At 38.9% G+C, this 26,821-nt stretch overlaps 1 protein-coding gene across 1 annotated transcript in view; it reads left to right on the forward strand.

The window, feature by feature from the left end:
* The first annotated feature begins 7,203 nt into the window (after positions 1–7,203).
* KIF21A (kinesin family member 21A) overlaps positions 7,204–26,821 on the forward strand; it is a 149,426-nt gene continuing 129,808 nt past the window's right edge. Inside the window, exon 1 of the mRNA XM_044915437.1 lies at positions 7,204–7,477. Within this exon, the coding sequence (XP_044771372.1) occupies positions 7,434–7,477 (44 nt within the window). The 5' untranslated portion in view covers positions 7,204–7,433. The remainder of the gene's footprint in view (positions 7,478–26,821) is intronic.

Below are 26,821 nucleotides of genomic sequence, written 5' to 3' on the forward strand. Positions count from 1 at the left end.
AAGATTTTATTTATTTATTTATCAGAGAGAGAGAGACAGACAGATACAGAGCACAAGCAGGGGGAGAGGCAGGCAGAGGAAGAGGGAGAAGCAGGCTCGTGGGACTCCAGGACCCTGAGACCACGACCCGAGCCGGAGGCAGATGCCCAACTAACGTGAGCCACCCAGGCGTCCCTGAAATTTAACTTTTATCTAATTGTTTATTTTTAATGAAGAGAAGTTTAGATACTTGCCATTATTTTTCCTTAGAAGAAGAATTTCACTATTTTTATAAAAGCGATTGATGTCATTTTAAGAATTTCAAGCAATATAAAAAGATACAAAAGAAGGAAACGAAAAAAATCCCTCAAACCCTACTTTCCACCCAGAAATGACCCACACCAATATTCAAAATAAACATAAATGAGAAAAATGTGAAGAAAATGGGTATTTAGTTAAAAGTTTGATTTTTCTAGTAATGTTACGAGTCATTAAAAAATAAATTTACAAAATGTTAACAAACTGCTTTTATCATAAGGTAAACTACTACTCTAAGTATTTAAGCTCACCTTGTGTTAGTTTACAGTATATATTCTTCATATGCAAATACTTTTTTTTTTTTTTGATTTTTTATTTATTTATTGGACAGAGAGAGACACAGTGAGAGAGGGAATACAAGCAGGTGGAATGGGAGAGGGAGAAGCAGGCTTCCCGTGGAGCAGGGAGCCCGATGTGGGGCTCCATCCCAGGACCCTGGGATCATGACCTGAGCTGAAGGCAGACGCTTAACGACTGAGCCACCCAGGTGCCCCTCATATGCAAATACTTTTAATGTAGGCTGAGATTTTCTAAGCCTAAAGAATAAAATGTATAGTGAAATTAACAGAGAAGAACAAAGAACTCAGAACAGGGGGTGGAAATACATAGATTTTAATTGAGCTCTGCCAACTGGATAGTATGCCTGTGTATTGGGGCAGGGTGGGTGGGTGGAGGTGTGGAGAAAGAGAGTAGAGGCAGGGGGCAGGAGCTGGTGGTGGTGATCAATTCTCCTCTCATGAACTATTTACCTGTCTGTAAAATGAAAGGGGTGGACTAGAATTGTAAAATATTCTCCATCTCCAAAATTATAGGAGCCTAGCTTACCTTTGTTGGTTTACAGAATCTCAGGTGCTCTGGTTTCCTTCCTGATAGTTTGAATGCCACCTTCAATAGATACTATGGTGTGGAAATAGTCTCTTTGAGAAATATAACTAGTAGGCAGCAGACTATCTACAATGAAAACTTGTTCTGTGTTGAAATCAAAGCATAGCATGACCTTCTTCTGGGAATCACTTATTTGTTCAACAAATAAGTGCTGGCTGCACTCTTGAATTTTCCACAGAATCTACCCTTCAATAATTTACAGTCGAGTTGAGGAGTTAAAAAGTGATCACTACAATAGTAACAAAGACATTAATGAAATGTGATGAAGATTTGAAAGAAGAAAAAAATTCATACATCTGGTCCAGAGGCAGAGCGAATCAGGAATAGGTTGAAGAAAGGGTGATTTTTGAGTGAGACCTGAAATAAAGATTTTGACAGATAGATATTGTTGGGAAGGCTTCTGTTTCCTCATATGTTATATGGAAGTAGTAATTGTACCCAGCTTCTAGAGATGAGAGAATTATGTAAATAATGCATGATAGTCACTTCACACATTACACTGGCATGGTAGAAGAGTCCTATAAATGCTTTCCATTGTTATTAATGAGGAAAATGTATAAAACAAAAAGAATCACTGAAGGAAAATTGATATTTCTGATGGTGGTATTAAGGGTTAGTTTCCTAGAGACTTTTTTTAAAAAAACAGGATTTCTGAGGAGGTGGCTGTCTAGGCACGCTTTTCCAAAGCTGGTTGTTTGCACATGAAGTTGTAATCAGAACTTTTTCTTTTAATCTTTTCTGCTAGCAGCAAAAAGGAAGAGGCAAATAACTTTTAATGACTGATTAGAATGTGGAAACCAGAAAAACACTGGGTAGAGGGCCTCGAGGGGAAAAAACTGGTGAGATAGTTGTCCTAATGCATGTTGTAGCTTCTTTTTGGCTGCCTGTTTAGGGTGTGCTAGAATCGATCTTTCTTCCAAGTATACCTTAGACAGGTGCAGCTGTAGCATCCGTAACTGCTTTTTATTTATTTATTTATTTTTAATTTTTTTAATATATATATATTTTTTTGTTTTTTTAAATTATGTTATGTTAATCACCATACATTACATCATTAGTTTTTTTTTTTTTAAAGATTTTATTTATTTATTTGAGAGAGAGACTGAGATAGAGAGAGCATGAGAGGGGAGAGAGTCAGAGGGAGAAGCAGACTCCCTGCTGAGCAGGGAGCCCGATGTGGGACTCGATCCCAGGACTCCAGGATCATGACCTGAGCCGAAGGCAGTCGCTTAACCAACTGAGCCACCCAGGCGCCCCACATCATTAGTTTTAGATGTAGTGTTCCATGATTCATTGTTTGCGTATAACACCCAGTGCTCCATGCAGAACGTGCCCTCCTTAATACCCAACACCAGGCTAACCCATCCCCCCATCCCCCTCCCCTCTAGAACCCTCAGTTTGTTTCTCAGAGTCCATAGTCTCTCATGGTTCGTCTCCCCCTCTGATTCCCCCCCTTCATTTTTCCCTCCCTGCTATCTTCTTCTTCTTCTTTTTTTTTTTAACATATAACGTATTATTTGTTTCAGAGGTACAGTGTGTATCTGCTTTTTAAAACACTTTGTATTATGGAGATATTTACAATAAAATTAGCTAGTTTTATGGGGTACTTATTGAATTAGTGCTGGAATTAACAAATGATAAGCAGAGCCTTTTCAGTTTCCAAAACAACTCTATAAGGTGAAAAATACTTACATATAAGAAGCTGAGACTTAGAAAGGTCCCATATCTTGCCCAAAGTCACTTAGTCTTTTGGCTTATCTTTAATGATCTATATTATGTGTCAGACACTGTACTAGGAGCTACAAATACATTAATAAAAAAAAGAAAAGATCTCTGCTCATATTTGAAGCTCACATTCAAATGGAGGGAGGCAGACAATAATAAAAAAATATTAACAAGAAAATATCACTTAGTGAAAAGGGCTATGAAGAAATAAAATAGTGCTGTGATAGTGAATAAGTGGGGGTTCACGGTGCTGGCCATGGGTGAAAGGTTAGTGCAGTCACACAGGGTCCTGGACTTAGAGGGGCCCTGCTCTTAGTTAATGCTCTACACTCACTGTCTTGAAATGCTTAATAATTTTATCTTTGGATTTGTGTTTTGTGAGGGAGGTCTGATAAAACACTGGTACATGTGGGTAAGTAGAGGACATAGGGCAATCTCCATGTCCTCCATTCTTTGTCACACCATTGTCATATAGCTTTTGTGATGCCCTGTGAACATGGACTTCTCTGGTTGACCCACAATGTGTGGGAGTTCCGTGAGATTCAAAGCCAGTGGGAGTACGATGTAAACGTGTTGTGTGTGACTAAGCAGGGGTGCTGACACCGGAGAGGCTATGCTTCCCTCAAACCAGAACTTGCTTCAGATAAAAAAAGAAAGCAATGGCATTCTAAGAAAACACTACCAAAGAACTCTATCTTACCCTTTCTTAGTCATCACTTCCCTGTAGCTAACCACTAATGATGATGTAAAAGGAAAGGCAAAGACAGGCAAAGGTCGTTCCTCTTCCTTTCAGTTCTTCCTTACTCATCTGTAAGCCAAAGGTAGAAAGTGTTAGTAGTATGTAGATGAATCAAAAAGTGAAATAAAAAAAAGTTGAGTTAGTTTTGTGCAATTTTTTTATAGTTAAGAATGAAATTCACATGCATATATGTACTACATAGTAGGAATTGTATCATTTTGATAATTCCACAAACGAGTTAATTGCTCTTCTATTCATACTTAAAACCGGCATTGCACAATTTAAAGATGAATGGTAAAATTAATGCTAATAATTAAAAATTTTAATTTTTCTTTATGGAAAATAACATTAAATAGCAAATTAAAAACACCATGACAGGTTGAGTGAGAGAGTTCAGAATCTGAAAAGCTTATATTTTAGCATCTTTAACAGGATTTTTATATGGCTTTTCTTTTTCTTTTTTATATTGCTTTCCTAACAAGACACCCTCCTTGCATTTTCATTTTGCACAGGACATGCAAATCATGTAGCTGGCCCCTGCGGGAGTGCTACCTCAGACTGAATGGTCAGGAGAGGTCTCTCTGAGGAGAGGAGAGGAATTTAAGTTGACACCCTAAAGCCCACAAGGAGCCTACCATGGTAAAATCTGGGGAAAGAGCATTCCAGATAGAGGGAACAGCTAGTACAAAGTCCCTAAGGCAGGAAAGAACTTTTATGTGTTGAAGAAATAGAATGAAGACCAGTATCACCAAAAAGTAGTGGTTAAGACTGTGAGTAGCAAAAGATAAGGTTAGGAGTGCCTGTCTAGCAGGCTCAGTCAGTAGAGCATGAGACTCTTGATCTCAGGGTTTGTGAGTTCAGAGCCCCATGTTGGGCATAGAGATTACTTAAAAAACAAAACAAACAAAAAACAACAACCACTGAATTAAAAAAAAAAGCTAAGGTTAGAATCTGGAGAAGCAAGAATGTGAAGTGTCCTAATATCTAGGAGAATTTACTCTATATCTGTTAGGTAGTTATTGGAAGGTTTCAGTCAGGGTAATGATATAAATGACTTAGGTTTTAAAAGATCACTTTCTGCAGTGTGGAGGCAAGCATGGATTCAAGGAGATCATCTTGAGTGGTCTGGTCTATACCTGAAGAATTCCTCACTCTTCCAGATAGAATTCATCATACTCTTGTTACAATTTCTATTATTGCACTAATGGATTTCCAAATTTGTCATCTTGAACTATACTGTAAGCTCCTTGTAGACACTGACAGTCTTAATTCTCTCCGTATCACTAGTGTCCAGCATTGCTGGCATATAGCATTTATTAAATATTTGTTGAATGAATAATTGGAGTAGGATTTAAACTACTCTTGTGGTAAAAAGCTCTTCCCTTGGAGTTTTCCTCAACTTAAGATAATTAATTAGGTGAGCTACAAGGAAAGGGGTTATAGCAGCTATAAAAGAATCTGAAGTAAATGCAAAATAGATTAATTTACAAATTTTGAAACTTGGCAGAAAATTACTTAGTCATCAAAGGAAATCTGAATTTTTATACTACTTTCCCCTGAAACCATGTACAAAGCCACAGCTATTATTGGTGCTAATATTTTGGTCAGAACTTCCAACCTAAAGGCTTGGAACCGAAGCTGGGTGTATATACCCTTTGATTGGTTTGCATGGTATGTAAATGTGGTGTTGAATTAGTTGTTGATGCTGTGAACGAAGGAGTTTTTCACATAAAGATCTGATTTTTCTCTATCTCTTGAGAAATAACAAACATACAAACAAAAAACTTGGCAGCAATGGGTCTGCATTCCAGCGAGCCAAGGCTGAGGATGGCCACTGCCTTTGTAAGGGGCTCCGTGTTCTCTATTTTACCTTTCCTCACTCTGCCTGCTCAGACTCACTTAAGTTACCTGCCTGGCTGTTGCCCGGTAGCATCTGTGTTTGTGACATCTCTTACTGAGACATATATGTACTGGTGCTATTTTAAATAAGATTTTTTTTTAAAAAATGGTCTTAAATTATATATATTTCTCTTTAGTTTTCTTGATAAATTTGCTTGGCTTTACTTGCCTTCCTTGCAGCTTTTATCAATTCAAGAAGGAAGGAGGCCCATTCCAGAGCCACCCAGATAGGGACTGCCAAGGCTGGAGGAAATGGTGCTGATTTGTTAATAGATAAATACTGAGGGGAGGGCAGGCTCTCTAGAGGGCAGCCAGAGGACAGATTTTTCACTAATTTGGTCTACAGAAGGATACTCACCATCTCAGCTCTCTTTATCTCCTAGCCACATGTCTGTTAAGACTCAGGGGTATGGGGTTCAGGGACAAAATATCTTTAAAACTAATGTAATTATATATCACACCAGGCCTTCATTTAAGATTATTGAACACTTCTTGTTCGTCCCAGAGTGTGCCGCCTCCTCCGACCCACGCTGCTGGATCTCTGCTATTTAGAATGCTTAGGTGTGCAAATTTAGGATGTCAGTACTTGGGGCTGTGTCTTTATTTGCATGGTGCCATTTAATCTATTATACTGTTTTGTATGAACCCACATGTTTATTTAGAGGAATGTATGGGGCAATCCACAAAAGATACTCTGTGGCGAAGCTAATAAAGGCTGTTGCCACAGAGCTCTCTAGAGGCATGTGGAAGCACAATAGTCACAAGCAAAAACCACAATGGTTCAATGTTGATAGAATCCCGGGATTGGGAGGTGCCTTTTGAAGGCCAGGCAGGAAAAAAAATCAGTTTGGGAGGATTTACTACAGAGCAGGTCTTGGTGGATACTCAGTTCTGGGAACACTTGGCAGTACCAGGGTGCTGTTCATTTACCAGTGTACAAATGACTTAACAGAAACGCATTCAGGAGTCTCGGAGTAAATCGTTTCCATATTCAATGTGGGCTGGTAAACGGGCGATGGACTGCAGAACAGCCCAGCTGCCCAGACAGTGGCCAAACCAGGGAGCCGGTTTAGCACGACTGACTGACTCCTGGGAGGGAGGGCGATCAGCAGGGGGCTGGGGAAGGGGGTCAAAGTCCAAGCAGGAGAGAGGACAATAAGCCCAAGGGCGGAAACAAAGCCGAACCAGAGTGGCAGCTGACTGAGTCCTGGCGCTGCGCTCGCGAACCAAGCTCCGATTTTAGAAAGGACGCAGGCAGCTGGGCGAGCACCCGCTGCTGCGTTCTCACATTAGAACCTGGAAGGGCGCACGGGCTCGCCGCCCTCGGGCGTGGGCAGCCCGCGGCCGGCATCCCTCCCCCTCGCGCCTCTCTGCCCAGCAGCGCCAGGCAGTGCCCGCCGAGGGCAGGGCGGGGCGCAGGCCGGGGGAGGGCGAGCTGGGGCCGGGCTGTGCGGCCGCTGCTGACGCAGTGCGGGGCCGGCAGCCCTGAGCGCCCAGGCGGGCGTGGAGTGTTTAGCCCGGCCGCCGGCAGGCCGCGTCCCCACCGGAGGGGGCAGGGCGCACTTACCGGCCGTCACGAAGCCGCGGGCGGCCTGCTGGCTCCGCCACCGCCGCGCTTGCCATTCAAGCGCGCCTCGTCCCCGCCCCAGATCCTGGGGGGTGAGCGGGGGAGAAGGGGCGGGCGTCCGCCAGTCGGGAATACCTCCTCCTCCTGCCTCAGCGCCGCCGCCACCTTTCCATTCAGTCGCCCAACATGGCTGGAGCGCGGCGGAGGTGAGCCGGCCGCCCCCTGCCGCTCCAGTCTGCTGCGCCCGGACGCCGCGCCTCCGGCGGTGCCTCAGCTCTGCAGTGCAGAGGCCCAGGGGCCCTGCTGTCGCCAGCCGCCAGCATGTTGGGTGCCCCAGACGAGAGCTCGGTGCGGGTGGCTGTCAGGTGAGGACAGACTCGGCGGCGGCGGCGGCCGGGCTACGGGCTGGCGGCGGGCTGAGGGCGCGGAGAGGACGCGCTCCGGGCGGGAGCAGCGGCTGCTGTAGTGCTGAGATCTGAGGGGGCGGTCGGGCGGGAGGCTGGCGGCTGGGTAAACTGAGGCTGCGGATCCCCGCCGGCTGGCGCGCGCGGCCGGATGCTGCCGGGGAGACCCTGCCGCCCGCAGCCGGGTGGCGTTTGCAGGTAGCGGGCGGCTGCGCGACGCCGGGTCTCCGGGGCGCCCAGACTCCTCGGCGGGTGGAAGCCGTCGGCGCCCGCCCCCGCCTGGTCTCGCAAGCGAGGAGCAATCGCCTCAGGTGGGGCCGCCTTGGGCGATGGCCTGGCTGGCTTTGCCCGGAGGAGCTGGCTCCGTGCTGGGCTGTGGTGTTCTTTTTATTATTGAGAGAGTGTCTGTCATATGTGTACATGCGACTCAGGCCTTCTGAGGCAGGAGACAAAGCATCAGACTGACAGCGCTTCCAAACGCAGGCTTCTAGATGCCTGTGCCAATGCAAGTCTCGTGAAGCATCACAGAGACAAACGGAGCACAAGCGTCTGGGTGTAGGAGACACATCTGGCCTCTTAGGCATTGGAATGGGAATTCTCCTTAAGAATTATATTCCCGGGTGATAAGTCTGTAGAAGGAAGAAACTCTTCAGCAAGTGGAAGGGTTGAATGGGTGACTGGGTGAAACATTCTGTGGTTAGGCAGGGTGGATACAATATAAAATTTTACATGCCTGGGTGTGAATTTTGAAATACCAGATACATCAAAATTGTATTTTGGTCAACGTCAGGTACACGAGTATTGAATGTAACTTAGACTGTTTTGATACATATCAAGAAGCAAAGCTCTGACAGTTGCTTATGGAAAATTGCAACATCATCACTGAAATATTAATGAAGCATTCATGATAGAATAAGTGCGTTGCTTTCACAGCTCTCTGATGGTCTACTGTGAATCCGCTTCTCTTTATACTTTAAGGATTATGAAAACAGTGTCTTTGGAGAAATGTGAAATTATTGAAAAAAAAATCCTCCACTCATGTAGCCTTTCTGGAAAGGCATTTTAAAAATCCTATCGTGTCAGCATTATTATTTTAGTGGGGAATCTTGATTAGGCATAGAAATGGCAGTTTTATACACTTTGTATCTTTAATCAATTTAAAGAATAACATGAATTTTATTTTTTTTTAAAGTTTATTTATTTAAGTGATGTCTACAACCAACACTGGGCTCCAACTCACGACCTCCCCGCCCCCCCCATGCTCTTCTGACTGAGCCAGCCAGGAGCCCCGGAATAACATGAATTTTAAATTTTTTTTTTTTAACGGATCAGGAAATGATCACCTATGGAGGTGACAGTTTTATGACTTTAGAATCACCTGTTATAAAGCTTTTGAGGTTTTAATTTGGTTAAATTTTTGGTTTTGGGGGGGCTACTTGTCCAATTGTTGGGTTAGTTTGTTTCTCCTAAATACTGCTACTACCTCTCTTTTGACCTTTGAATACTCTTTAATGACTGTACCATGGCAGAAACCCAGTAAGAGGTAGTTTTGTTAGCAGATCCAGTCAAAGAAGGTGAAGAAGGAGCATAAAATAGTAATGAAAACTGAAAATTAGGCTGTGAGAGAAATCATATTTAAAGATTTAAGGTTTTTATCTGTGAATTCTCTAGAATATCATAGGGCAGTTTATTTCCTATGTTATTAAGTCTGATAACTGCTTGCACTGAAGGTGAGCAGAGTCATGGATGACCCTAAAGTGATGTTGACAGATAAATAATTTCTATTTGATTTATTAATAAAATATATTTATAAATGATTTGTATTTGATTATGTTTACACTTTTTAAGTCATAAGTATGGGTCTGTTTGTTTGGGAAAGGTTTATAAAAACATTAACAGAATTTGGTAAGCTGCACTGTAAAGGTCCCTTTTTCTTTTTTCCATTAAATACACTGAATAGATCCACTCTAAACTTATTTTACATAGGCTAATAATAGCTTCTGTTTTTGTGGCACTTTGGTATTTATAAAGTGCTTGGAGACATATATTTTCATTTACAATAAATATTTGTTGAACGTATATCCTCATCTCTGATTATTCTGATTCTGAGCAGTCATCGTTGGATACATGTCATGTTCTAGGGTCAGTGCTGTTAAGATGTTTTATATCATGTAAAATCTCATTTATCCCCCATAACACTCTTTGATTTAGGTTCTGTTATTATGACCATTTTACAGATGAGACACTGAAAGATTAAATAATCTGCTTAAAGTTAAACTAGTAGAGAGTGATGGAACCAGTGTTCCAACCCACACAAATTCTTAGCCATTAAACCTACACAGGTGAAAGGCAAGAACATACTTCACAAAGCTTTATTTAGCTTAAGGTCATTGCTTTTTCCTGGTTCTACACTAGTTCAGTTACAAATGAGTGGCTTTGACAAGTTATGTATACCTTGATATCGCTAGAAAAGATAAAACTCAGAAAGAGGACCTGAACTTGGTTAAGTATTTCCTCAGATTCTCTTTAATCATTACAGTTTCCTCCAATCCTACCCTAGTTTGTGACAGGCTTCATCAGCAGGATAAGTAAATCAACACATTGAAACAAATCAACAGAGGCATTTGACCTGCTTTTCCTCTTCAGTGAAAAATGTAATAATAGGCATAGGGGATTGACTTTACTGTGAAATGCAGAAAGTGTCCTAAAGGTTCTTGTGTTTTGTTAGATGCAGTGACTGTTAAGACTATGAGTCTATTTTAAGATTTCTCAAAATAAGTGCATGGGTCATATACAACTTTGGGGAAAAGAAGTTCAAAAGAAAGTTTCTTATTTAGGAAGAATATTTTTTATTCAATTTCTGAAAATGCCTTTTGGCAGGGTATATTTTAGGTATTTTGCAGGGTATCTTTCCTTGAGTTGGATATGGATTCAGAAAACAGCCCTACTATTCAACCCATGTGGCTATGGGGCATTTGAATTATAATTAATGCTACTGAGGAACTAAATTTATCATTTTATTTAATTTTTATTAATTTAATTTTAAACTTAAAAACTGGTCCTTGCTTTAGTTTTTGGATAACTTTTTTTTTTTTAAAAAGATTTATTCATTTATTAGAGAGAGAGAGAAGTGGGGAGGCAGAGGGAGAGGAAGAGAGAGAATCTCCAGCAGACTTCCCGGCTGAGGGAGGAGCCTGATGAGGGGCTCGATCCCACGATGCTGAGATCATGACCCTAGCCAAAATCAAGAGTCTGATGCCTAACTGACTGAGCCATCCGGGCACCCCATTTTTGGATAACTTTTGAATATTTTTGAAACAACTTGGTTATATGGATCTACTCTTCAACTGGAAAGTTTAATCTAAATACTGGTAGGGTATTTCTGAAAAAAATTTAGTGTCATAATTGACATATGCTGTAAGTGTAATATATACATTGGATTTCAAAGATTTAGTAAGAAAAATGAATGCAAATATATCATTAATCTTTGTATTGATTACACATTAAAGTGATATTTTGATACATTGAATTAAATAAAATATTAAAATTAATTTCATCTATTTTTCCTTTTTAAAAATGTGGCTGCTAGAAAATTTAAAATCAGATATAATATTGCTCACATTAAGTTTCTATTGGTTAAGACTGCTCTATAATTTAAATATAGAATAAAACTACACTATTTATCAGCAGGATAAGTCAATACATAGAAACAAATCATCATAGATGAACCACACCCTTAGATCAAGGAAGTGCCAAAATACTAGGTGTCTTTTTTTGAGTGGTTATACACACACACACACACACCCACACACAGAGGCAAGACTGGATTTAAAAGCAACATTCTGGGCGCCTGGGTGGCTCAGTTGGTTGGGCGACTGCCTTCGGCTCAGCTCATGATCCTGGAGTCCCGGGATCGAGTCCCGCATCTGGCTCCCTGCTCGGTGGGGAGTCTGCTTCTCCCTCTGACCCTCCCCCCTCTCATGCTCTCTGTCTCTCACTCTCTCTCTCTCAAATAAATAAATAAAATCTTTAAAAAAAAAAATAAAAATAAAAAATAAAAGCAACATTCCCCCCCGCCCCCTCAGGGTACATAGGTGTAGAAAGATAGTGATTTTGGATTCAATATGGTAGCTGAATTCTTAGAAAATGTGGTAAGTTAAATGGATGGCTTAGATAGATGTCATCAACAAAACTGAACAATGAAGTATAATATATATTCTATTCTTAATATCTAAGTATACTAGATTGAACTCTTCAGTTAACTCAAAATGATAAGATCAATTAAACATTTCGAATTCTAATTTAAGACATTGTGAGATGATGTGCCTTTTTCCCTTCCCTGTCTGTGAATGCTGACTTAGCAAATTTGAAACTTTTTTCCTTTTTAAAAAATTTATTTATTTATTTTTAAAATATTTTATTTACTTGAGAGAGAGAGAGAACAAGCTGGGGAGAGGGGCAGAGGGAGAGGAACAAGCAGACTCCCTGTCGAGCGGGGCTCAATCCTGGGACCCTGGGATCATTACCTGGGCCAAAGGCAGACGCTTAATTGACTGAGCCACCCAGGGGCCCCAAAACTTTTTTCTTTTTCAAGAATTTTAGCTTGCAGAATATGTCAAGAGCTGGACAAAAACGCAGATACAGAGAGGATCACTGTGTTTTTGTGTCATTGTCTGTGGTTGTGAGCTAAAATGTCTTTGCTTGGCTTTGACAGAGAGTGGTACATATCGTTGACAATCAATCTGGATTAGTGTGTAATGTAGTCTAATTGGGTTTCAATTTGCTGTTTTTACCTTACTAAGGCAATTTTAAAAAGTGGCATGGCTCAGCAGGCTTATGACTGGTTGGACAGTCAAAAGCTCAGTTTTAGGTCTGTCACTGGCACTGATTTCCAATATGACCTTTCTGGACATTTCTTTCTCCTCATCTGATGTGGCAATGTAAAGGTACTACGAGTTGTAAGAACTTTGCATATGCAGTCTATTAAGCATGTGATTTCGTTGTTAAACTATTGGCTCTATATTGACAGGAAGGAAGTATTTTAACATTTCAAGCTTGACTTTCCCAATAATGTGCTTACTTTGGGTACTGTTGTTACTGAATAGGAAACATTTAGTCTTTTGTGGTCCCTTTTTCCCATTCTGATTATAATACACACGTACAATATTTTAGTTAATCTACGGTAAAACCCTATGAGGTAGGCTGGACAGATATTATTCTTATTTATATTTTAGAGATGAAAAAATGAGTGACAAAGGCACTGGGTGACCTGTTCAAGGTTTCTCAGCTACTAAGTACCAGAATTGGACCTCAAACTGAGGCTTATCATACCTATTTCTGTGTCTTTTCTTTTTGTTTTTTGTTCATTTTAGTTGAGGTATAGTTGACATGTAACTTTATATTAGCTTCAGGTGTGCAGCATAATGAGTTGATATTTGTATACATTGCAAAATGATCAGCACTACAAGTTTAGTTAACATTTCTTATTTCTGTTCTTAAACATATTTCCAAATGTTTTCAAAACATTTCATGTGCTAATTTCAATGTAAAAAGGATCTTTCAAGCTGAAATGCTTATATACATGTGAGATGAATTATTTGAAACAATTTAATGTTTAGAAAATATAGAGAAGGTAAGTGAGGCTTTTAGAAATATTTATTTTATGGAAATAGAGGGTTTCCTGGTGTTCGGTCATTTGTTTATTGCTTTTTTCATGCAACAAATATCTATTAAGTGTCTACTATGTGCTGGACACTTTTTTTCCTTAAAGATTTTATTTATTTATTAAAGATTTTATTTATTTGAGAGAGAGGAGTGCACAAGCGGGGGGAGGGGCAGAAGGAGTGGGAGACAGAGAAGCAGACTCCCTGCTGAGCGTGAAATGGAGCTTGATGTGGGGCTCTATCCCGGGACCCCGAGATCACACCAACTGAGCCACCCAGGTTCCCCTTAAAGATTTTATTTTTAAGTGATCTCTACACCCAAAATGGGCCTTGAACTTACAACCCTGAGGGAGATCAAGAGTCACATGCTCTACAGACTGAGCCAGCCAGGCGCCTCATGCATGTATGACATACATGGTCCCTACTTTTACATCCCTAGCAATACGAGTCTCTTAAAATGAACAAAATATGTTGGGGAACTAACACAAAATATAATCAGTGGCATGAACTAGAAATGAAAGATAGTTGTTGCAGTTTAGTTTTTATTTCTCCTTTATTTTTTTAATAGCGTTTTTTAGTTACTACATTCATTAAGAACAGTGATTTAAAAAACAAAAAGTGTACCCTGACTCCAAAGGTATTTCATATAAAAAGTGAACTTCCAAGCTTATGCATTAGGGGGATATTATTTATATCATGTCCTACTTGATAAAATATACATGCCCCACTTTTATGTCTTTGTAGTTGGATTAGGAAGTAAGGGAAATGGAAGAAGAGCTAGTAGCTGATGTGAGTTGAAAGTCAGTGAAATTATTTTATTTACAAAATATGAGTTGATGAATTTTCCTCAGATATGGTTTATTGAATTTATGAAGTGTAGTAGACCTGTTTGTTGTTTGGAACTCCATGAAAGTTCAGGTTTCATGTTTAATTATTACTACCTTTTGAGCTCTTACCATCTTACCTGCTAATTGGTTAATATTTTGATGCATAATTATGGGGTAGAGAATGATGCACTAGAAATTCCAGTTTTGTGAAGCCATAAAAGCAGAAATTATTTTGGCAGTTAATACCATAATCTGCCCAATCTTCCAATTCTCTCAATTTATCTTCAAAGACATGAATTTGGAATATGCATTATTATGGATGTTTTCCCCCAAGATATGTTACAACCCACCTGAGTGTCTCTGACTTACAAATGGTTGTTTTCTGCCAATGTTAGACATGACCTTCATCTCAGCTTCAGATTAAGAAGGAAAACACAAGAATGAAAATGGATAATAGAAAGTATTTATATACAGTGTATCATTAGAATAATTTTATTCAAAATAAAACAAATTTGTTTGTTATTTTCAATGCTTCTCTCTGGGAAGCAGATTTGTGAATGCTGTCTTTCAGCTTGGTTTCCCAGTGGATTAACTATTTAATCTTCTCAGAGTGTTAAAATAGTTTTCCTGTGGCTCAGGCTTTATTTGAAGCAAATGACAACCAAACCAAAGGGACTATTTTCATGACACCCTACAGTTATTATGAGATCTTTCTGAATTTCAGTTTAAGAATTATATATGAGGTTCCTTTGTCCTTTGTTTTTTGAAATTATCAGATATTTATATATTGAAGATGATTTTTAGTACCTCTGTAATTATTGAAAAAACAGATTTTAAAATTGGAAGAACCTGAAGGGACTAGCTGGTTAAGGCCCCTTCTTTACGACAGTTTAGACAATAGAGGCCCAGAGAAATTGAGGAAATTGCTTGAGGTCTCACAGCTAGCAGCTCAAGTTTTGTGTTGATTAGTATTGTGGGTTTTCTAGGTCTTCATGTTTTTCTGGCAGACATCCTAGAAATAGAATAAATTTACATTTTAAAAACTGTAGTTTTAATCCCTAAGTACTGCTTATAAAAGTTAACTTGATATTTAGATGAGTTCCCCCACTCTTAAGTGCCCATTATTTTTGCTTTATGATGGCCTCAGTCTAGAAACCAGGACAGTGATTTTAAAAAGGACCTCTCAGAGACACAGAGTGAAGGACCACTGGAATAGAATATAGGTCTATATTTTAGAGTTCCTGGTATATTCAAATGTGAAGAAATGCCAGAACTGGGTGATAAAAATAATATGGACTGCTTTCAACATTCACAGGTAGCACAGTAATGCTTTAATGACAACCACTAAAGTATCATGTGTGTATAGTTTAATTTGGAAATAATGTTCAATATGGAAATGGGAGGATTTTCTGAATGCTAGGCATATAGCTTTTTCCCCCATCCCTTCCCTTGGTTCTTAAAACTTCTTTTTTCTTTTTTTTTTTTTAAAGATTTTATTTATTTATTTGAGAGAGAGAGAATGAGAGACAGAGAGCAGGAGAGGGAGGAGGGTCAGTGGGAGAAGCAGACTCCTCGCTGAGCAGGGAGCCTGATGCGGGACTCGATCCTGGGACTCCAGGATCATGACCTGAACCGAAGGCAGTTGCTCAACCAACTGAGCCACCCAGGCGCCCTTATTTTTTCTTTTTACTCCAACATACTTAAGGATTATAGCACATTTCAGTAATAATGGCAGACTTGCTATGAGCGAGATGGCTGAAGGGTGGGGTAGGGTAGAGGTAGGGTGCAGTCACGTGGGGGGTGAGATGTATTTATTGGGACCTAGAATTGGTGATAGAAGTAGAAATCTGAGTGGTTTAAAAAGACCCTCTTTTGAGTAATACTTCACTTGATAGGTGGTTCTTAAGCTTTTAAATAATATCTTAGCCCTTCCCCTCCTTATTTTAGAAGTAAATAAAGAGTTCAACACATTTTGACCGTAATGAAGGCCTATCATCCAACAAATGTCCTAAATCTCACCTCTACATGAAACCTTTCTAAACTACTCCCATGCATAGAAAGTTCTGCCTTTGGGGGCCATAGATCTTCCTTATATGAGTTTTCTCTCTCCCTCTAAAATTGCGATGAGAGAGATATATACACTGTGATTTTTTACTGTTCAGCTTGAAATGTTCCCCAAACTCAGAGAATATTTAATGCTTTTTAGAAGAAGATTCTGGGGTGCCTGGATGGCCTAGTCGGTTAAGCATCCCACTCTTGGTTTGGCTCCGGTCATGATTTCAGGGCTGGAGCTGAGTGCAGTCTGCTTGAGATTCTTTCACCCTCCCTCTTCCCCCTCCTTTCCTCCTCTTTTGCAGGTACACACACACACCCTCTCTCTCTCAAATAAATAATATCTTTAAAAAAGTAGAAGAAGGTGCTAATGTATTGATAACATTATTATAATAGAACATTTGAAGGACATCATGGTTTTGGTATTGAAACAAGCAGATATCTACCTGTCTAGACTGGAGTGAAGGTCTTTCAGGATTTAGCCCCACAGTCATTCTACTTGGGTGAATAGTCAGCATCTTCAGTAAGAGCAAGGAACTAAGAAAATTGTTCAGACTTGGTTGTGCCCCATCATGAGCCCAAGCAGGGGCTAAAGGCTCTTTGGGTCTCTTAGAGTGTAGTAAAATATTAGTTTTTGAAGTTGGATTTGACATTCTCAACTTTGGAGAGCTGTGTCTGTCACTTAGGCATGATGATATTGTAGTTCTCTGAATATGATGAAGGACTTATTTTTTTCAGAGTAGATATTCATATTCTTTGACACAGTTACAGTCATTTTGGAGTTGTTCTAAATGAGAGCCTTTTTCTTTTTAAAGATTTTATTCATTTGAGAGAGAGAGACAGAGAGCATGAGAAGGGCAGAGGGAGAGGGACAAGCAGACTCCTGGTGGAGCAGGGAGCCTGACGCGGGGCTCGATCCCAGGATCCTGGGATCATGACCTGAGCTGAAGGCAGATGCTTAACTGACAGAGCCACACAGGAACCCCGAGAGAGCCTTCTTCTATCAGCAAGAAAGAACATGAAACTTTGGAGAGGGTCAATCTGTAGTTAATTATTATGATGTGGTATGTTGATCACATGGTATAATGAGACAAAGGCCATCTCTACCCTCATTTGTATTCTTTCTAATCTTATTTATTTTTTAGATCAAAATTCATTCATTTATTATGTAAATATAAATATTCACTGTGTACTGGAATCACATAAATTGGAGGCAATGTGATATAATAGAATGAACATGGGGTGGTTAGAAAATTGTTTTGGTTTGGATTCTTACCACTGATAAACTTGGCTTTCAATAAGTAGTTATCTACCTACCTCGGTGGACTTGAAAAAGGATCAACAGAGCCAGCCATGTGAAAGCATTTGAAAAATGGTTTTTACACAACACAGGCAGTAATATTATTAGACATGAGTTTGATATAACTAACAATGGACATGTTGGTTATATTTCAAATGCTAGCAGTTGGATTAGTCATTCTCTAATGTGTAACCCGAATTTGAGTTAGTAAAGTGCTTTATAGGGGTTTGTGTCTGTTCTTTTGCTTTTTGAGTGTGTCTATTACTTGCACTGCTATGAATGATACAAAAATGTATATAAATACTTCTAAAAACCTTACCTTACCTAATCTTCTAGTTTTTATTTTGTTTTCAATATGTTCCTTGCATACCATTCTGCTCTATCTTACCAAATTCCTTCTTTTATAGTTTAGTAAAATCTACCATTTTAATTTTTTCCTTTCTCTTCCCACACAGACTTTCAGTTGGTGTGGTTTTTAGTATTTTGTAAAGTTACTATCTTCTACTTTGTGAGATTAACAATAGTAATGAGTTACATTTTCCACTAGTTGTTTAACCTAATATAAGAGGATGGTGACTAGGGCGCCTGGGTGGCTCAGTTGGTTAGGCAACTGCCTTCGGCTCAGGTCATGATCCTGGAGTCCCGGGATTGAGTCCCACGTCGGGCTCCCTGCTCAGCAGGGAGTCTGCCTCTCTCTCTGACCCTCCCCCCTCTCATGCTCTCTATCTCATTCTCTCTCTCAAATAAATAAATAAAATCTTTAAAAAAAAAAAAAGAGGATGGTGACTAAATTGGTTAATAAAAATGTGAATATTTGAATTGGCTTGTACTAGATTTTTGAAAATGTTATTAATGCTTTCCTTGCTTGCTTTTGTCAGTCTTGGCAACAACGCACTAAACCAGGCTATGGATTAAAGAGTGCTATAAAGAGAAAACTGAGGAAAGAGATCAGAAGTACTATTAAGACAGAATTTTAAAAATTTACATTTTCTGTAAAATTTTTTCTAGCACCTAGAGCTGATGGGACAATGTGCTTGCAGTATTCAATTGACAGAGCTATGTCAAGACTTAGCTGAAAGCATTTTTTTTTTTTAAAGATTTTATTTATTTGACAGAGAGAGCACAAGCAGACGGAGAGAGAGGGAGAAGCAGGTTCCCTGCTGAGCAAGGAGCCTGATGTGGGACTCGATCCCAGGACCCTGGGATCATGACCTGGGCTGAAGGCAGCTGCTTAACCGACTGAGCCACCCAGGCGTCCCAGCTGAAAGCATTTTAAAGAAGACTGATAATTAGAAGCAGGAAATAGACCTTGAAAGCCTGGTCTAATAATCTCAAAATCAGCTTTTCATTTCATAAGTAACTTTTATTTGACTTATTATTATTATTATTATTATTATTTTCTTTCTTTTTAAAGTTTATTTATTTATTTATTTTTTGGTACTCTCTACACGCAACGTGGGGCTCAAACTCACAACCGAGAGATCAAGAGTCTGATGTTCCTCTGACTGAGCCAGTCAGGCGCCCGATTTTTTTCTATTATTGAAATAATATAATCACATTAGAAAAAGTATCCAGGAAAAGATGAGAAAAACAATCAATCACAGTTCATCATCCTGATCTAGTTACTATTAGCATTTTGGTATATTTTTTTTAGTCTATTTCATAAATTTTAAAACATTTTTGTAATGTGGATATACTTTTATAGCCTGATGTTTACCATTTTAGAGTATAGCATAAGAATTTTTTCATGTCTTTATATCAAAGAAGGGCATTTTGAGTAACTTGCTACATATTATGCATCATCCGCTTTATTTCATTATTCTATTCAATATATATTAAATTCCATGTATCAAACAGTAATTTAATTGACAGACTTTTATTGTCTAATAAGGATCTTAATTTCATTTTTTCTGAGAGTTTGCTGTGCTTTATGATTCCTGTAATGTTTTCATTTCCACTGATAAGTAGACTCTACAAATGACCATTTCCTGGAATTGAAGGGAGAGGGTAGTGCTGCCTACCCACAATATATGGTTAAATGTTATGACATTGAGGATGCTTTTTAGAAAAAGATATATTGATTTATAATTTTAAATTTTCAGCTATATCTACAACAAGATATAATGTATTAGGATAATACAGATATTTGTTCAACACATTGGTCTAAGCCACTGATGGTTAACCAAACACAGGTCCATAACCATTCCATGTTTCTTGAAAATTAGTGCATTTCTAAAGTGCTTAATTTGCTTTTGTTCAACACAAAACACTTGTTTGAGCAGCCTGTTGGCCAACTAGTCTGCATCTGTCCTGCCCTAAAATGGAAGTTGTCAACTGCTGATTAAGCATGAGATTACAGATTTTATTCCTGGTTATTTGGCCTGCCATTTAAGGTTCCTTAATCCAAATGTGACATCTGTGACATTGTCCAGTCTCAATTTAGGCAATACAATATTATACTTTTGAATTTTAGTTTGCCAACTTGGCCTTAGATTGGCAACAAATTCCATCTGTTCTTGATTATATTCTTATCTATTTTGTTACATAAGTGTAATTGGACCTTCTGTTACCTTTGTAGCAGATGCAATTCTTGTCTCTGAGTATAGGGTTTCTTTAGTTATCCTTGGTTCTTAATTTTGTATTAACTTGGTATAGCCAGTGATAATTTTATTTATCTTGTGTACATGTTCTATGACTGCAGCTTTCAACATAGAGTAATTCAAAGACTTCTGATGATTTCAGACTTTAAAATTTGTGCATGTTTTGACATCAATTTTGTTGCCTTGTTTTATATGTTTCAATAGTAGGATTCTACCTCATTCTATTTAAAAATAGGAATAAAGAAATCCTGTGTTACTGAGTGCTGTGGGTATTGGTAGTCTGTAAGTTCAGTTGATTTCAGTGTGATGCTTATAAGGTGAAGATTATGAGTTTTTTTTTTTTTTTAAGATTATGAGTTTTATCCCTGGCTGGGCTTATTAGCTTTGCTGCTTTTTAAAATTTTACAGTTACAGGAACGCCTGGGTGGCTCAGTCGGTTAAGCATCTGCCTTTGGCTCAAGGCATGATCCCAGGGTCCTGGGATTGAGTCCTGTGTTGGGCTCCCTGCTCGGTGGGGAGTCTGCTTCTCTCTCTGCCTGCCACTCTCTCTCTCTCTCTCTGACAAATAAATCTTTATTTGTAAAGTAAAATCTTTAAAAAAAATAAAATAAATAAATTTTACAATTACAACAAATACAGAAGCAACAAGTAGATATTAGTGAGGATGAGTCAGTACATACCAGTTAACACTGATGAAAATGATCTCTAACCATGTTCCAGAATTTTCCTTTTTTTTTTTTTAAGATTTTATTTATTTGACAGAGAGAGAGAGAGATAGTGAGAGAGAGAGCACAAGCAGGGGGAGCGGCAGGCAGAGGGAGAGGGAGAAGCAGGCTTCCCGCTGAGCAAGGAGCCCGACGCAGGGCCAACGCAGGCCTCGATCCCAGGACCCTGGGATCGTGACCTGAATTTAAGGCAGACGCTTAACCTACTGAGCCACCCAGGCGCCCCAGTTCCAGAATTTTCATCCCCTTTTTTAGACCATTGTGAATGAAAATATTTTTATATTCAATATCTGTAAGAGCTCAATAAATATTGTTACATTCAAAGTCTACAGGGGCTCAATAAGAGAAAATAACATCTCGCTTATATGTTTGTTATAAAAATTAAATAAGAAAACGTATATAAAGCCCTTATACTATTGGCACTTAGTAAATGTTTTGTGAAGAGTAGACACTACTGTCATTTTTATTATCATTATTTTCTCTGCTTAGTACCTCTGAGTTTCTGGGTCAGTCCTAAATAAAGCCACAAGTAAATCAAAACTGTGTTCTTTGCCCCACCACCTGATTAGTCTGAACTTCGTTTTACTGCTCCAATCTTATGTGTCTGTGCTTTTGGCGTCAAAGCTTTCCCTGTAATCTCCTATTTTGTTTGTCCAGACCTGATTTATGTCTCAGTTTCCTGATTTGTATCCCTTTCTCCATATCTTGAGTCCAAATTTACTTAAGTGAAATTACTGAAAGCTTTCTGTAGAGGAGGAGACTCGTCCCCTTTTTTATTCAAGTGAGGTTTCCTTCCACTCGTGTGGCCTACTTGAATCCACTTCTGTACACATGCTGGCACTGATCAAGCCTGTGTTCCTTCTGGACCTCACTTCATTTTCATGTCATCTAGGCCTTTGGCCAGGCTAGTTGTTCAATTTCCGCCCCACCCCATGCTGGCCTGGTGACCCCAGTGTATTTTAAGACAGATTTCACTTGAGATGAAGAAGTTGTGATTTTATTATGGAATTGACATGAAACACACACACACACACACACACACGCACACTCATTAAAACGTAAAATCCACTAAGGAGTTGATGAATCTGGCTAATATGGTATAAAACACATTAATGTTAATAGACAAATTGATATTTGTTTTTTTAATATCAGTTGATGAAAAGATTGTCAACTTGTCTCACATTTTGGTTAAAAAAGATATATGAGTTTGTCAAGAAACTTTGAAGTTTTGAGTCCTCATCTGTGGCTCTTTTGATTGTCATTTTGAAATGGAAAATTTGGTCATTCCCGAACTATGTCTACCTATGCATTAATATGAAAATGGTTTCTGGGCACTTGGGTGGCTCAGTTGGTTAAGCGTCTGCCTTTGGCTCGGGTCGTGGTCCCAGGGTCCTGGGATCGAGCCCCTCATCGGGCTCCCTGCTCAGTGGGAATCCTGCTTCTCCCTCTCCCTCTACCTGCTACTCCCCCTGCTTGTGCTCTCTCTCTGTCAAATAAATAAATAAAAAATCTTTAAAAAAATATGAAAATGTTCTCTTCTGTTGGCTTCTGCTGTGGTCTTATAATGTATGCACAATGATAGCTTAGCATCTCAGTTTTGATGAAGCAGCCCGTAGACTGTGTTTTGGGCTAGGCCAAATCATTGATGTACACTGTAATCACTCAGTATGGGACTGGCATGTCTAGGTGAATTGGCAAGTGCTATTTCTCACAGCAGCTTCACTGACAATGAGATGGGATGGGAAGGAGAAGAATGTGAGAGGGGATCAATGTCAATCAAGTAGCCATTGTGGTTCCCAGCAGCCCTGCCCTCTCAGTTAAAAACATCATGGTTCTATGGCCATAGTGCCCAATCTTATCCCAGTATCCACCCAGGAACTTCTAAACACTAGTTGATCTCTCTTTTTCTAAGTTCACATTCCTTATTAATTTTGTCTTTTCCCATCCCCCCAAACCTGCCTTAATTTTATTTTTCTTTGCAGCATGGCTTGTTGAAAAGAGCATGGACTTTAGCATCACAAAGTTTTGAGTTCAAAATTTTAAGACAGACACTTAAACTTTATGAACCTTGGTTTTGTCATCTGTAAAATGGAGTTAATACCCATCTTATAGGGTTGTTATATGAATGTTGTAAATGCTTTGCCTTTAGAATTGTTTGGGAGATGTTAGATTCTTTTTTTTTTTTTTACTTTTCCCTTTCTCCCTCCTCTTCCTCTTCCTATTACCTATTTTTTTTCTCTCTCTTCATCTATATCTATAAATTTCTGTTTTTCCTCTTCTAGGTAAAACTTACAGTGACTAACCACAATTTCTTTTATTTTTTTTTTAAAGGTTTTATTTATTTACTTGACAGAGAGAGTGAGAGAGCACAAACAGGGTTAACGGCAGAGGGAGAGGGGGAAGCAGGCTCCCTGCTGAGGGATCATGACCTGAGCCATTAACTGACTAAGTCACTCAGGTGCCCCCACAATTTCTTTTCAAGACAGGAATACTTTCCTTCGTGAGCTCTTGTTTATAAAACTCTACCTTGGGGCACCTGGGTGGCCCAGTGGGTTAAGCGTGTGACTCTTGGTTTTGGCTCAGGTCATGATCTCAGGGTTGTGGGATTGAGCCCCGCATCAAGTTGCGCACCAGGCTCTGTGCTCAGTGGGGAGTCTGCTTGAGATTCTCTCTCTCCCTCTGCCCCATCCCCACCCCCCCACTCTTCTTGAGCGTGTGTGTTCTCTCTCATAAATAATTAAATAAATCTTTAAAAAACAAAAGCCAAAAAAACCCTCCACCATCATCTTGGTTTCTTTATGAAATAGAGATAATAAGAGTACTAATCTCATAGGATTGTTACGGGATTTAATTGGCATATTTATAAAGTACTTAAAATAATGCTTGGCATATAACAGGCCTCAAGAAATGTTAGTTGTATTCATTAACTTGCAAAAATTTATTTCTTGAACAGAGAGATATAGGGAGAGGTTGGTAACTTTCAGTTATAAGATGAATAAGGTTTGGGGATCTAATGTATTACATGGTGACTATAGTTGATAACACTATATTGTGTAATTGAATTTGCTAAGAGAGTAGAACTTGAAAGTTCTTATTGCGGAAAAGAAGGGCAAACGTGTGGTGATGAATGTCTCAATTAACTTGGGGGAATCCTTTGAAAGTGTGCACATAGGGGGTGCTTGGGTGGCTCAGTCAGTTAAGCGTCTGCTTTCGGCTTAGGTCCTGATCTCAGGGTCCTGGGATCGAGCCCCACATCAGGCTCCCTGCTCAGGAAGCAGGGAGTCTGCTTCTCCCTCTCCCTCTGCCTGTCTCCCCAGCTTGTGCTCTCTTTTTCTGAAATAAATAAGTAAAAATCTGAAAAAAAAAAAGTGTGCACATAGATCATCACAATGTACACTTTACATATCTTATGATTTTGTCAATTGTATCTCAGTAAAGATGAATAAAAAAATAATAGCGCATTTATTTATTTATTTTTAAAAATTTTATTTATTCATTTGACAGAGAGAGAGAGGGAACACAAGCAGGGGGAGCTGGAGAGGGAGAAGCAGGCTTCCCGCCGAGCAGGGAGCCCGATGAGGGGCTCGATCCCAGGACCCTGTGACCATGACCTGAGCCGAAGGCAGACGCTTAATGACTGAGCCACCCAGGCGCCCCTAGTAGTGCATTTATATTAGATGATATTGACCTTGATATTACCAGTTGAAGTTATCAGCATTGTATTTATGATAGATTGGATATCTTAGTTTGTCTAAATGAATACAATGAGTTATGAAAGTCAAGGTTGAGATAATTGTGCTTTCTTGACTAGGTTGAATAAAATTTTTTAAAAAATCTTTGTCCTCTGTTGGTATGTATACTAATGGAATGACATTCCTTTCCTGTTTATCTTTAAGGACATGGGAATACTTATTGATTTCCAACTGCTTACCTGGCAAGGTGAGCTGACTGACTTGTTAATCCTTAAACCTCTTAAATATATTTCTTGGTACATCATTAACCCAAGCACAATTCTACTAGTACTAACAGAGTATTTACTAAGACCCCAAAAGTGATTGAACACACACACACACACACACTTATATATATGAGCTCTAAGAAAACATCTCACTATTTCCATGTCTAACATGAAGGAATTAATAGATTTGATTGAGGTGACAGAGTTCTTTTGCTAACTTAAAAATTTTTTTAAAATTAATTTGTCCTTCCTTCTTAGAGTTCATATTATGAAACAAGTCATTTGGCATATTTTTTACTTCAATTACCATAATTAAATATAAAAACTAATTTTGGACTCTTTTTTAAGACCTTACTTATTAGGTTTTTCGTATTTTTACAATATTAGCTGCTGAAACCTTTGTAGTTTTGTTAGCATTGAAAAACCAGTTTCTGAGTGTTAATGGTATCAACAGAGTCTGAAACTTAAACAATCCTGAAAACAAGCTTCACTTTTTAAAAAAATCCTGTTTAGAAAACAAACTCGATTGAACTGGTAAAATAAACACCTTTTTGTGTTTTTCACAAGTTGGTTTACTGTGAAATGGAGCAGTGTGGTGACAGATGAACTTAGAAAATATGTGGTAGAAAGTTAAATGGGGTATTGAAGATGACTAAGACAGCCCTAGTTACTGTCTTTGACAAGCAGAATCCTTCAAATATTAGCTATTAAAATAACAATCACAGAGGTAGAAATAGAGTAATATAACAGGATGAATATCCTTCAAAATCATCAGATTCCCTCATACTGCAAAAACAGAGACTTATATATTTGAGTTAATTTCTGTACATTCTGATGAGAACCATGCTATTTACCTGAAAAAAGAATGCAGTAAAAGGAATTTGTTTCCAAAAGCAGTCATCTTTGTCGTTTTTTTTTTTTTTGTACTACCAAGTAAGTTTATTTGCACATTACGTAATTTCCCTTTTATAATTGAATCTTTTAAAATGAACTTTGGTGATGAAAGTAATACTTTTGGACTTTGAGTTCAGCTCTTTTCTATTCCATTGACTCACTGTGAGGTGGCAGTGGTGTCAAAGTAACCCTGTGGAAAACTAACATGGCACCTCTCCATGACTCAGTCCCTTTACGTGTAAAGTGAATTATACTTCTGCTGAGTACATTACATCTTCTTTGTAAAGTGCCACTAAAAGTGTAAAATGAAAGCTATTGCTCCAAGCTTGTTGTAAATACAGCAGAAGTTACGTAAGTATCTTTTGATATCTAAAATGGAGGAATGAAAATGAATTTGTGAAGACAGTAAGTAGCTGCCATCGCTGATCATTCCAGCTCAGTTTGGCTCAGATCAGTTCAATATATTTCAATTTAGTTCAGTCCCAATTATTAGTTAGTGAATCCCACTAAAATCAAGTGCAATGCAAATACTTTGTTAAGCACTGGGAAATCCAAAATGAATCAGATACGGGTTTTGCCCTTGAGAAATTCAGTCCAGTTGAGAGTCTTGCAGATCTGATGGCTCTCTGAAACATGCCAAAAATGAAGGATGAACACATTATGTGCAAGTTATTGGAGTGATCTATCTCTATAGCCACTGTAATCACAATAGCTCACTTTCTAAGACAGAAAAATGACTCCTTATTTTCCAAAATAGTAATAGTAAGCTCTTCCTAGTAATTTAAGTCCCATGACATCTGATATTTTCCATTTCCTAATCTTTAACATAGCCCTATTGGTTTATTTGCTTTTTTTCCTTATCCTCTGTACTTATTCTCTCTAATCTTTTCTAATTTTCATACTCATTCCATTAAAAAAAATCCCTCCCATAGATTTCATCCAATTTTCATCACATATTAATTGCAAAGATTTATTGACATCTGCTCCACACATCTAAGGACATGAGTATGCACACATGCCTGCATGTTCACACATAAACACATATCTTTTCCCATAGTTAGTTAATAACTTAAGTCATTCAGAGAGGCCAGCTTGGATCTAAGTGAGGCAGGAGGCTTCTGTGGAAAGTGCCCTAGAATATTTCATTTCTGAGAATATAGTTTGGATACAATTTTAAATCCCTTAGTTAACTGTATCTTTTCCTTCTGTATCCACTGCATTGATCCTGATGTTCTGTGGGTAATAGGCTGTGTTTTTTCTTAGGAGACTGATGATATGTTTTATCT

This window comes from Neomonachus schauinslandi, chromosome 5 (assembly GCF_002201575.2).
Source record: "Neomonachus schauinslandi chromosome 5, ASM220157v2, whole genome shotgun sequence".
Lineage (NCBI taxonomy): Eukaryota > Metazoa > Chordata > Mammalia > Carnivora > Phocidae > Neomonachus > Neomonachus schauinslandi.